This window comes from Myotis nattereri (genome assembly GCF_964212035.1).
Source record: "Myotis nattereri genome assembly, chromosome: 3".
In the NCBI taxonomy this organism is placed as follows: Eukaryota; Metazoa; Chordata; class Mammalia; order Chiroptera; family Vespertilionidae; genus Myotis; species Myotis nattereri.
The window spans coordinates 202,973,820-202,985,453 of NC_138077.1; the positions used below are offsets into that span (position 1 = coordinate 202,973,820).

General features: G+C 54.7%; 1 protein-coding gene across 1 annotated transcript; it reads right to left on the reverse strand.

The window, feature by feature from the left end:
• Positions 1 to 4,717: 4,717 nt before the first annotated feature.
• Positions 4,718 to 11,634, reverse strand: C1QB (complement C1q B chain). Its single transcript, XM_081085508.1, has 3 exons — positions 11,406 to 11,634; positions 6,548 to 6,746; positions 4,718 to 5,430 (listed from the first exon to the last, which is right to left on the reverse strand). Exons 2-3 carry the CDS (start codon positions 6,723 to 6,725, stop codon positions 4,856 to 4,858), a joined length of 753 nt encoding a protein of 250 aa, XP_080941634.1. The 5' UTR covers positions 6,726 to 6,746; positions 11,406 to 11,634; the 3' UTR covers positions 4,718 to 4,855.

Sequence of the window (11,634 nt, forward strand, 5' to 3'; positions counted from 1 at the left end):
TGGGGGACTTGGCCATGGCTTCCTCTCTGGTCAGTGACTATGTAATAACTCTTCCCCCTTGTCCTATGGGTGTCAAGAGCTCTCCAAGGTTCCTAATCAGTAGTAGGCTTGGGGCAGGCCTGAGAACCTGTTCCTGTCACTAGTAAGTTGAACGTAGCTGAATAGGTAAAGGCCCTCCTTCTGTAGGGAAGTCTGAGGCTCAGAGAAGGAAACACCTTCTCTGAGGTCACACAGTAAGCCGGGTTCCAAGACCAGCCTAGAACTGGGAGCTCTTGACATCCCATCCAGGGTGCTCCTGCTCTGCCAGGTCCCCTCACTGCCGGGGGTGCCCCTCCCTGGGTGGGCCCTGCTGGATTTCTTGAACAAACACCCCCGCTTCTCCTGCATCTGGTCCACAGGGTTGTCTATGAGCGAGCCTCCTGGCTATGTGCAAAAATAAACACACGCGCAGCTTGCTGTGAAAGGGCATGTGTTTGTGTGTGTGCTGGGTCGGGGGCGGTTTAAGGCAGGGCACCTGGCGTCCCTTTGTCAGCAGGAGACCAGAAAGGCGGGGCCATGGAGGAGAAACGGGGGTGGGGCTGGCAGTGCTCGGAGCAAGGGGTGCTCATCATCGGGGAAATAGGCCCCTCACCCTTGGCCCTTTCCTCTGTCTGCTGCGAACTCCTTCACTGCCCCCATCAGATCATAATCACAATGGCCACAATGGCAGCAATAACAGTAGAGGGCAGTCGCAGAGCACTCGCCCTCACCAGCCCCGGTGCTACCACCGCCCATGGATGGGAGAATTCAGGTCCATATTCAGCGGTTCTCCACCTGTGGGTCGCGACCCCTTTGGGGGTCAAACGACCCTTTCACAGGGGTCGCCTAAGACCATCGGAAAACACATATATAATTACATATTGTTTTTGTGATTAATCACTATGCTTTAATTATGTTCAATTTGTAACAATGAAATTGGGGGTCACCACAACATGAGGAGCTGTATTAAAGGGTCGTGGCATTAGGAGGGTTGAGAACCACTGATATAGATCAACATGCTGAACCAGTGCTCCTAGCCCCAGCCACTTAAAGTGCGGCCCCGGGCTCAGCAGCACCAACTCCGCTGAGAAAGCAACTTCTCAGCCCCCCCACTCCTCCCCACACTGAATTAGAAATGCATTTTACAAAGACACCAGGTGGTTCTGAGCACACTTAAATTTGAGGAGCCCTGACCATCATAGCACCCCATTTCCAATAACAGCCCACCAGGGATAGCTATAGCTAATACTTGTGGCGACCTGTCTGTGTACTGTCCGTGTACTTTTATGTGCAAAGCCCACTAAACCCTCATCAACTTTCTGGGGGTATGATTATCACCCCCATGTTACAGATGAGGAAACTGTAACCCAGAGAGGTGAAGGAATTAGCCTGAGAACACACAGCCTGGACGTGGTAGAGGTGGGATTCAAAGATAACTTCTCTGAGACCACTGTCCTTGGCTACGGGGCTCCTAGCCATTTCTCCCTCCCTGCATTGTTCATCTTGCATAGCTTTCAACAGATAGGAAGTCTATTTCCCCTTCTTCCCTCGACCCGATGTAGCCAATGGACTCCTGGGGGCAGACACCAGGCCACCACTAGTCACAGCTTTTGTGTCCATTAGCACAGCCCTCTCCCTTGGGGGTGGGGAGGGGGACAGAGGACCACCTGTGTCAGAATCACCTGGGATGTTTGGGAAAAGTGCAGACTCCTGGGCCCCTCCAGGTCCTAGGAAACTAGAGTCTCTGGGATGGGGTCTGGACACCAATAATTTCCAGGGATTTTCGTTGCCCACGAAAATGGGAAGCCAGGTGCCAGGGGTTGCATTGCCCATTTTACAGTCAAGGGCAACGAGGCCCAGAGAGTTTCTCTGTTCCGGTCCCAGGCTGGAAGCTGGCTGGCTGACTGGCACGCTGGCTTGGGAGTCAGGCGGTTCTGGGTTCGGGTTCCTGCTCCTCTCCTTCGGAGCCCAGAGCCGTACCTGGGTTGACAGCAGGTTGGCAAATGCAGCCCACAGACTGTGCGCAGCTTGCTAGCTAAGAATGGTTTTTACATTTTTAAAAGGTTGGTGGAAAATCAGAAGAAAAATATCTCGCGACGTACGAACATTATGTAAAATCCAAATTCCAGTCTCCATAAAAGTTTACTGGAATGCAGCCACGCTCATTTATTTATTCACTGTCTGCGGCTGTTTTCTCGCTGCGGAAGCAGAGGTGAGCAGTCACAACAGGGACTGGACAGCCCACAGAGCCGAAGATGGTTCCCATCTGGCGAATTACAGGAAAGGCTTGGCAACCCCTGGTCCAGACCCGTGAGTCTCAAGCTGTAGCTGCATCGAAATCAGCCGGAGGGCTTGTTAAAACACAGACGGCAGGGCCCCGTCTTCAGATTTTGCGATTCAGTTCCTCTGTTGTGGGCCTGAGAACCTGCATTTCCCACAGCTCCCAGGTGGTGCTGATGCCTGAACCACACCTTGGGGACCCTGGTTTAGAGGAACTTGGGTCTTCAAAGCTGACACGAACCCCACCCTGGCAGCTCACAGCCCACCCAGGGAGCAGAATGGGCTTGGGGGGAGGAGAGGGAGGAGGGAGGAGGTCTCACCATCCAGGCCCAGTCTCCTCCACACCCCCCCCCCCCCCTGCCCCACTCCAGCTCCCAGGCTGTCCTTCTCCTGGAGTCGGCTCCCCCTGGTGGCAGCCAGCCTGGACCTCGCCTGGCAGTTCAGCTTTGATTGCCCAGCCCTCCATTTGGAAACACATTTCAAAGCCTTCAAAGTTTGCACGTCCTTTCTCCTAGGGCAGTGGTCGGCAAACTGTGGCTCGCGAGCCACATGCGGCTCTTTGGCCCCTTGAGTGTGGCTCTTCCACAAAATACCGACTTCTGCGCATGGGCCACGAAGTTTCAATCGCACTGTACCTCCGTGCCTGCACGTGGTATTTTGTGGAAGAGCCACACTCAAGGGGCCAAAGAGCCGCATGTGGCTTGTGAGCCAAGGTTTGCCGACCACGGACCTAGGGAGTCCACTTCGGGGAATTTAATCCAACAGAAGAACCTGGAGCGGAGGTGCGGAAGCTGGGATGGGGCACTGCAGGCAGGAGGTGGCAGACCTTCAGCAGGGCCCACCCATGCTGCTCTGAGAACTGCTCCCGCCCAGAGGGCCGGGCCCCTGCAGCCTGGGGAATAGGGCGCAGAGCTTAACACTGGGTTAGATAGACCTGGATCTGAATCCTAGATCTTCTGTGGAACACGGGCAAGTAACATCCCTCCCTGAGCCTCATTATTCTCATCTGTAGAATGGGCACCATAAGATTAGAACAGTGGTTCCTTTTTTTAAATTCTCACCCGAGGATATTTTTTCCATTGGTTTTTAGGGAGAATGGAAGAGAGCGGGAAAGACAGAAAGAAACATCGATGTGAGAGAAACACATTGGTTGGTTGCCTCCTGCACAAGCCCTGACCAGGCTTCAGCCCAAGGAGGAGCCAGCAACCAAGGTATACGCCCTTGACCAGAACTGAACCCAGGACCCTTTGGTCCGCAGGCCGACGCTCTATCCACTGAGCCAAACCAGCTAGGGCAACAGTGGTTCTTAAAGAGTTGAACAACCCCCCTTCCCTCCCAGCAGCAGCTGGAAACTCTTTGGAAATGCAAATTCCAACAGCCCTTCAGGTGAGGTGGTGCTCGCTTAGTCTGAGAACCACTGGATTAGGGAACCTTCTCCTTGTGACTGTTCCTGGAGAGAATAGTTGCCCGACATTTAGCTCAATCATCGTGAGCTGCTGTTGTCACAGGCCGACTGCTTCTTGGCCTCAGCTGATTGGGCCAGGAGTACCCTTGCTCCAAAGAGGACCAATCAGATCCCCTCTTCTGGGATCTGGAAAATGGATGTCACTTCCACGAGGGTCGGGGCTAACCCAGTGGTCAAGGATGTCGTTGGAGAGGGAAGCAGTCCATTTTTCTCCACTTGCCCTAACAGTCGATAGGGCCAATCTGCAGAGAGAGACTCAGGGCCCAGAGGCTCAGAGGCAGACATGGCAGCCCTGGCCTGTGGACACCCTCTCTGGATCCCATATGTCCACTGAGACATTTGTTCTAATTGGATGGCTGAGCCTGTGCCAGTCTGGGAAGATACTGGGAGGGGAAGCACATGGGGAGAATCAAAAGGGAAAGAGTCTTGGCTCCAAGGTCAGTTAAGACGTTGGAGGAGGGCCCCTTGGTCCCTTGGGTGGGGATATGTGACATTTTAAGCAGAAAACCCCTTTAGAGGCTGACCTAGACATGCTGCCTTGCAGGAGGCCCCAGGTCATCCGTAGGCAGGCCTGCCCTTGAATCTCAGCCATGCTGTGGGATTGAGGACACTCTCTTATCCCTCAGCCCTCATTTTTCTCCTCTGTAAACTGGGCATGATGCACCATGTCTCCAAGGATGAGTGTGAGGATTAATGAGAGAATGAGGAAAGTGTCTAGCTCAGTGCTAAGAGCATAGTAGGTGCTCAGCAGATGGTGTTCCCTCCCCATCTCCCACTGTGTGGCTGTCACAGAGCTGGAAGCAGAGTCTGGCCCTCCAGTCACCTCCAACCACAAAGAGTTTCTGTTGTCAGAGGTCATTCATTCATTCATTCATTCATCCAACTAGCATTCAAGCAGCATTTCTCAGCACCTACTATGTGCCAGGTGCTGGGACACAGAATTGGACCACTGGCCCTTGGCCATGAAGAGTTTATTTACTCATTCATTCAGCAACATCCATGGAGACTGACTGTGTGAGGGTAGTGCTGGGGGTAAAGTGAGTATTGCTGGTGGGTGAGGGGGCGGGCAAGGGGATGAATCAGCCCCACAGGTCACACCTCTGGGTTCGGGAAGAGCAGGAACCCAGAGAAGATGCTGTTGGCACCTTCGATGCCCAGCAGGGAGTTCCTGTCTGTGGCCTGCAGAAAGACGCTCTCCCCCAGCTCCAGCTTGAGGACGATGCCCCCGGTGGTGACCTGGAAGGTGCTCACGACATAGTCGCAGAAGGTGACCACCTTCTCCATGCGCTCCAGGCCGCGCATGAGGTTCACGCACAGGTTCCCTCGTGAGCTGGCGTGGTAGGTGAAGTAGTAGAGGCCCGGCACCTTGCAGGTGAATTTGCCGAGGCGAGATTCATAGTTGTTGTTCACGTTGGTGATCACGTGGTCGAAGCGGATCACCTGGTCCTTCCGCAGGGGCGTGTTGATTTTCCGCATGGCGGAGAAGGCGACCTTCTGCGTGGCCTTGTAGTCTCCCGACTCACCCTTGGGGCCACGGGGTCCAGGGAGCCCTGGGGAGCCTTTGGGGCCCACAGGGCCCTTGGGGCCGACTTTTCCTGGCTTCCCGGGAGTCCCTGGGTCCCCCTTCTCTCCAAACTCGCCATGGTCTCCAGCGAGCCCTGGCAACCCTGGAAAAGCAGGGAAACGAGAAATGAGGCTGAGATCACCGAGAACCAAAGACAGGAGCCCTGGGCGGAGAGGCCAGGAGCCTGGCGGAGTCACCGTGGACAGACCCCTGCTCCTCTCGGGGCCTTAGCCTCCCCTCTGTGAAGAGGAGGGGGTTGGTCAGAGCGCCTCCAAGTCCCTTTCCAGCCCAGCTTCCTGAGTCTGTGATGTGTTTGGACTGACACCTGGGGAAGCAACTCTCTCCCTGCGCCCTCCTCACTAGCTCATCCAGAACCTGGTTCCAGCGTAAGCCTGGAGGCTGGTAACGAATGATTGGCACACACGCTGTGTCCCCTCCCCCAAGACTGACCTCCTTAAGCAATCACACAGTCTTTCTTGCAGAACTTGGGAGTGGGCCTTAGAATCCTCCCACTCCACCGCGCCAAGCAGCCACGACCCTGGGTTCAGCACAACACAAGGTAAAACCTCTTTCCCTACAGAGTGGCAGAGCCCGGTGGCCGAGACCGTGGATTCGGGGCAGACAGATGCGCTTCTCCCGTCACATCTGCCATATTAGTTGTGCCACCTCGAGTGAGTCAGATTCTTCGAGGCTCAGCTTCCCCATCTGAAAAATGGGGATGCTGAGAGTCTGTGGCCTTGTGCGGATTAAATGGGACTATTTGGGGAGAGGGGTTGGCTATGGGCCAATGAGCGAATGAACTAGATTTCACAGGGGAGGGTTTTTTTTATGGCAGGACGTCTCCTTTGAACACTGTGACAACCCCACGGAAATGGGGGGGAACCTGTCACTTGTCCACATGTGACAGGTAAGGAAACAGCAGTTCAGGGAGGTGACGCCGCTTCCCCCAGAGGTAACCCAGGGCTGTGTGACTGCGGTGGTGCCCTCTCTCTACCTGGACTGAGTGGTCAGAGATCCCTGGTCTGGTCGCAGCCTCAGCATTTGCTGGGCCCCTTTGTAAAATGGGAACCAGAATTCCCTCCCTGCCAGCTATTGCGAGGGCTCAGCCAGCTGATGGGCATCAGGTGCTTCTACCACCTCTAAGGTGGGCCCCTGTGACTCGGGAGGCAGGAGGTGGGGCCTCGACCAGTGACACCAGTGTGTCCCCAAAGTAGACAGACCTTTCGCTCCCTTTACCCCTGGGGTCCCAGGGGTCCCGTCAGAGCCTGGTGTCCCAGGAATGCCCGGGATGCCAGGGATGGCCGCGGGCCCGGTGCAGTCCCTCTGGGCCTGGGAGACATCGAGAGGGCCCAGCAGCAACAGCAGCAGTGCCAGGAGGCCTTCCCTCGGCGTCTTCATCACCACAGTCTTCGCCGCTTCCTGCGGGGGGACAAGAAGATGGGGTAGGTTACTAACGACTGTGGTGACTCCTCACGTTTAATGAATGAATGAATGAATTAATGCGTTGGCTGGTTCGTTGCTTCGTTCAGTCATGCATGTGTTCTCTGAGTGGGTCCTGCTCTGGGTGCTGGTGCACAGGCCCCTGCCTTCACGGAGGTCAATGAACAGAAATAGTTGGGGATGGGCGATGGGTGCTCTGACAGCAGGGACAGCGCCCGGAGGGAGAGGGACTGTGCTGGGGTGGGAAAGGGCGGGTTTGGGGAGGGGAGGCCTCCCACCAGGAACATGTTGTAGACGGGGAAGCGTCTCTGAGAAGTGATGTTTAGGCGGGGACCTGAAGGTGCAGAAAGGGCCAAATGTTCCACAGGGAGAGGACCGTGGAGGCAGAGGCCGGAGGCAGATGCCAGAGACAGAATAGAGCCTGGAAGGTGGACCAGCACGGGGGAGAGTGGCCAGCAGAGAGGGAGCAGTCGGAGTGACCGGGGGCCAGGGCCTGCGGCTGTGGTGTGCAGATTTTGGAATATATATATATATATATATATATATATATATATATATATATATATATTAAATTGATCTTAGAAAGGAAGGGGGGGAGAGAGAGAGAGAGAGAGAGAGAGAGAGAGAGAGAGAAAGAGAGAAACATCAATGATGAGAGAGAATCATTGATTGGCTGCTTCCTGCACACTAGACCGCAAACTGGGAATGTGCCCTGACCAGGAATCAAACCATGACCTCCCGGTTCACAGTTGGATGCTCAACCACTGAGCCACGCCAGCCAGGCTGGATTTTATTCTAAGTGCTCTCACTCATCGGAGCTTCTGCGTTCAGGGTGCCTGTGCTGCTTGCACAGCGAGCCACTTCCCATCCTCATCACAGCCCCACCAGGAAGGAGATATTATTTCTGCACAGGGGAGGATCAGACCGAAGCTTGGGGTAGCCAAGTTACTTGCTTGGGGTCACATAGGAAGGACTGCAGCCAGGACTCGAACCCAGGCCTGCCCGGCACTGCCCAGGCCTGGCCAGTGTCCCTGCCAGCATACCAGCCCATCTCTTCTGGTGGCTGTTCCTGGGTCCCTCCAAAGGCGTGGGCCCTGGTAACAGGGCGGTGCTGGCCTGTCTTCACCCCAGAGAACTAGAAGCAGCCCTGGGCTGTCTCGAGCTGCTCAGCATAGCCAGTGCCTCGGGGCACGAGTCCTCAGCATGCAAGCCGCCTTAAGCTCCATCCAGTCCAGCCCTTAGCATTATATAATTAAGCTGATGCTCACTAACATAAATTTGATCATTTTTAAAGTGAACATTTTGGTGGCATTTAGCATATTCACAATGTTGTGCAACTACCACCTCTCTCCAGTTCCAAAACATTCTCATCAGCCCCCAAACACTCTGTACTCATGAAGCAGTTCCTCCCAGTCCTGCTTCCCCCGCAGCCCCGACAAGCACTCATCTGCTTTCTGCCTGTGGACTTACTACTCTGGGTAGTTCCTATAACCAGTGGCTCTCAACCTTCCTCATGCCGCGACCCTTTCACACAGTTCCTCACGTTGAGGTGACCCCCAACCATAAAATTACTTTCGTTGCTACTTCATAACTATAATTTTGCTACTGTTACGAGTCGTCATGTAAATAGCTGATATGCAGGATGTATTTTCATCGTTCGCGACCCACAGGTTGAGAACCGCTGATTGACACACTATTCAACCTTTCGTGTCTGGCTTGTTTCACTCGGCATCATGTTTTTAAGGCTCACCTGTGTTGTAGTACGTATCAGTACTTCATCCCTTTATGGCTGAATAGTATTCCACTGTGTGGACATATTACAATTTGTTTATCCATTCATTACTCATGGGCATTTGGGAAGTTCCCTGCTTTTGGCTATTGTGAATAGCGTTGCAATGAACATGCACGTACAAGGTTTTGTTTAAATACCTTGTTTTTAATTCTCTTTAGTTCTACCGAGCAATGGAATTACTGGAATTACTGCCTGGGGTCTTACAGTAATTCTGTGCTGAAGAATTTTGAGGAGCAGTTAGCCTATGATTGAATCTCCTCAATAGCATCTCTGCCAAGGGCTCTTCCATCCATGACTTGCACCTTCTCAGTAACGGGCAGCTTGTCACTTACCAAGGCTGCCCACTCCCCTTGGCCCAGATCCAAGTCCTCCCCTTCCTTCAAGACTTAGGCCGAAGCCTTTCTCCTCCAGAGAGCTTTTCCTCATCACCCCCCCACTCACAGAAGCTGAGCTATTTCCTGCTCTTAACATGGGAGAGCAAAGTGGCCCCCGCACACCTCCCAGGATGATTGTGGGGACCCGGGCAAGGCCACGGCCTTGTTCAGACTTGTTGCTGCTGTTGTCTGAGCCTCATAGCACCCTGGGAAAGTGGGCTGTGATTATTTCCCCATCCTGCAGATGAGGAAACTGAGGCTCCAACGTTAGACAGCAACCTGCCCACAGGTATCTGGGAGTTTGTTAAGGACGGAGCTGTGGCCAAATTCCTTCCATCTCTGCCTCACGCTGGCTGGGCCAACCCAGAATTTGGCACATGGAGGCTTTGCTGGGATCAGAAAATCAGCTTCCCCACCTTGGTCTGGTTCTAATCAGTTCACTGCCCAAACTCCTGAGTTATGCCCGACTCTGGGCTGGGCGGCTGCACAGGGGCTGTGACCAGGGCCGTGTGACTGGCGTGGGCTCTGCCCTGCTCCGAACAGAGGGCGGTTCAGGGCATCTGCTTATTTTTATTTTTGAATGAGCATCCATTCCCTCTCTTGCTGGAGGTTTTACAAAAGGGTAGTTTGACAACTTTAACAATCCATGCGTTAGGCTCTTAGCAGGCACCAGGCTCTGTGCCAAACCTTTATGTGCCATTATTTCACTGAATTCGGTTCTTACCACGGCCTCTTGAGAAAGCATCCCTGATTTCTCATTTTACAGATGAGGAACCTGAGCGTGGAGAGAGCGAGACCCTCGCTCAAGGTCACAGCGCCCCCCTGTGGCTGGGATTTAAACCCGTGCCCACTGGACCTTAACACTCAGGGGTGTTATTACGTCAAGAGGCTGCTGTACCTGGTGGTGAAAACCTGGGCCGGGCAGAAGGAACTAATGCATGGGCTGCACTGAGAGCCGTGCTGGGTCCGCCAGTGCCCAGCGAAGGGCGCTCTTATTACTGTTACTGTTGCTGTGAGGCGGCAAACATCCCCGGGGGTGAGAGGCCTGGAGGGCCGTCAGGATATCAACCCCCAGGTCCCCATCAGGCCTCCGCACGTCTTAGCTCAGGGCCGCAGGCAGGCCCCTTCTCTCTGGCCACAGTTTCTCCGACAAACGGGGCTAATACTAATCTCTAGCCCCATCTCTAGAACTCAGTGTGAAGATGGGAGTTCTGGCTCATAGGGCTGGTGGGAGGACAGACGAGTTAGGGCTCACGGCAGAGTCTGGCATGTTGGAAATGCTTACTGCATATTAGCTATTTTTAAAACGATCACCATCAGTTTGGGGACATGATGGGAGATGGTTGGAAAAGTAGAAGAGGATCGGTCCCTTTGAGAGGTTGGGCCCAGGGAGAGGGGGTGTCTCAGGGAGAGGCGGCCCAGGGTGGAGAGCTTCCACCAGAGAGGTGGAGGGTGGGGGTGGGAGTGGAGGAGCAGGTCCTGACCTTTGATGAGACTCAGGTTTCTTGGGGGAAGTGGGAGGTGGGTTGGGGGAGTGGGAAGATCTGAGTTCTGGCTCATGTACGTCTCAGACCAGGATGTAGACTTAAAACTCATCTGGTCTGACCACCTCCTGCCTTCACCGGTCATCACCACCATCAGCCTTGCCCCTTGCTCTTTTTTTCCCCTGCATCGCTGATCCTTCCATCTCCTTCCAGCCCCAACTGCGCCTTCATCCCTGACTTGGAGTCAGGCCAACTTGACCTTGAACCCTTCCCCCTTCTGCTGGTTCCTCCCTGCATGACCTCACGCAAGAGCCCGAACCTCTTTGGCAAAGTTAATTTCCACCTGACAGGGCTGCCGGAGGATTCAATGAGATGGAACCTATAAAATAAGAAGGTCCCTGGTGTGGGGCCTGGTCCCACCCCCTCCTTTACAAACGCTGAGCTCACTCAGTGCTAACTAATAACTAACCACCACTCACCTGCAAGTGCCCTGATTTCTTTAGAAGAGTCGTGCTGAGCTTTCTCGCAGACGCACGGAAATAAGAGGAGGCAGGTGCTGGGGAGGCTGGGCTGGGTGGAGGGGACCTGGGTCCTGACATCCGTCTGCCTCTGACATCTTGACCCAGAGACTATGCTAAACTCTGGGTGACCTTGAGGTGCTGATATTCCCAGAGAGGGTCTCAGCCGAGAGGCACATGACTTGCCCCAGATCACCAGCACTTCAGAGGCAGAAGCAGGACTCACCTTAGGCTGGTGGCTCCCATTTGAGGCTGCCTCCCCCCGACCTGGGCCCTAGGTGGCTGCCTATCTCCAAGTTCACCTCCAGAGAGATTCAACCCTGAGGTCTGGGCCCAGGCAGGAATCCACAGCGTTAAACACGCCAGGGGGCTCCCAGGCAGGGGATGCAAGGTCTGTACTTTGAGAATCACCACCCTCCACCCCACTGGTCCAGCCGGCCAGTCCCCCAGGCACCACGCCCCATCCTCACCTGGGAACCTGGCGTCCTGTGAGGCCGCTTGCGATGCCGTTTGGCTGGGCAGCAGTGGGACCAGGAGCCGGGAGCCTGATGCTCTCAGTCCAAAGCGGAAGTCCCATTCCCCAGAGAAGGGAAGGGCCTTCCCCTGACGGCCCCCTCCTCTGGGCCCCCCTCCTGTCACCCCACTCTCACCCGGTCCTGCTGCCTTCAGGCAGTTTCAGGTCCTGTTTCTGCAATCGGC

What these genes read in the sequence shown, in the direction of transcription:
- C1QB (XM_081085508.1), bottom strand. Translation starts at nt 6,725, where the DNA reads ATGAAGACGCCGAGGGAAGGCCTCCTGGCACTGCTGCTGTTGCTGCTG. An exon ending in AGGGGTAAAGGGAGCGAAAG is followed by an intron (nt 5,431 to 6,547) that starts GTCTGTCTACTT and finishes CTGCTTTTCCAG; the next exon opens with GGTTGCCAGGGCTCGCTGGA.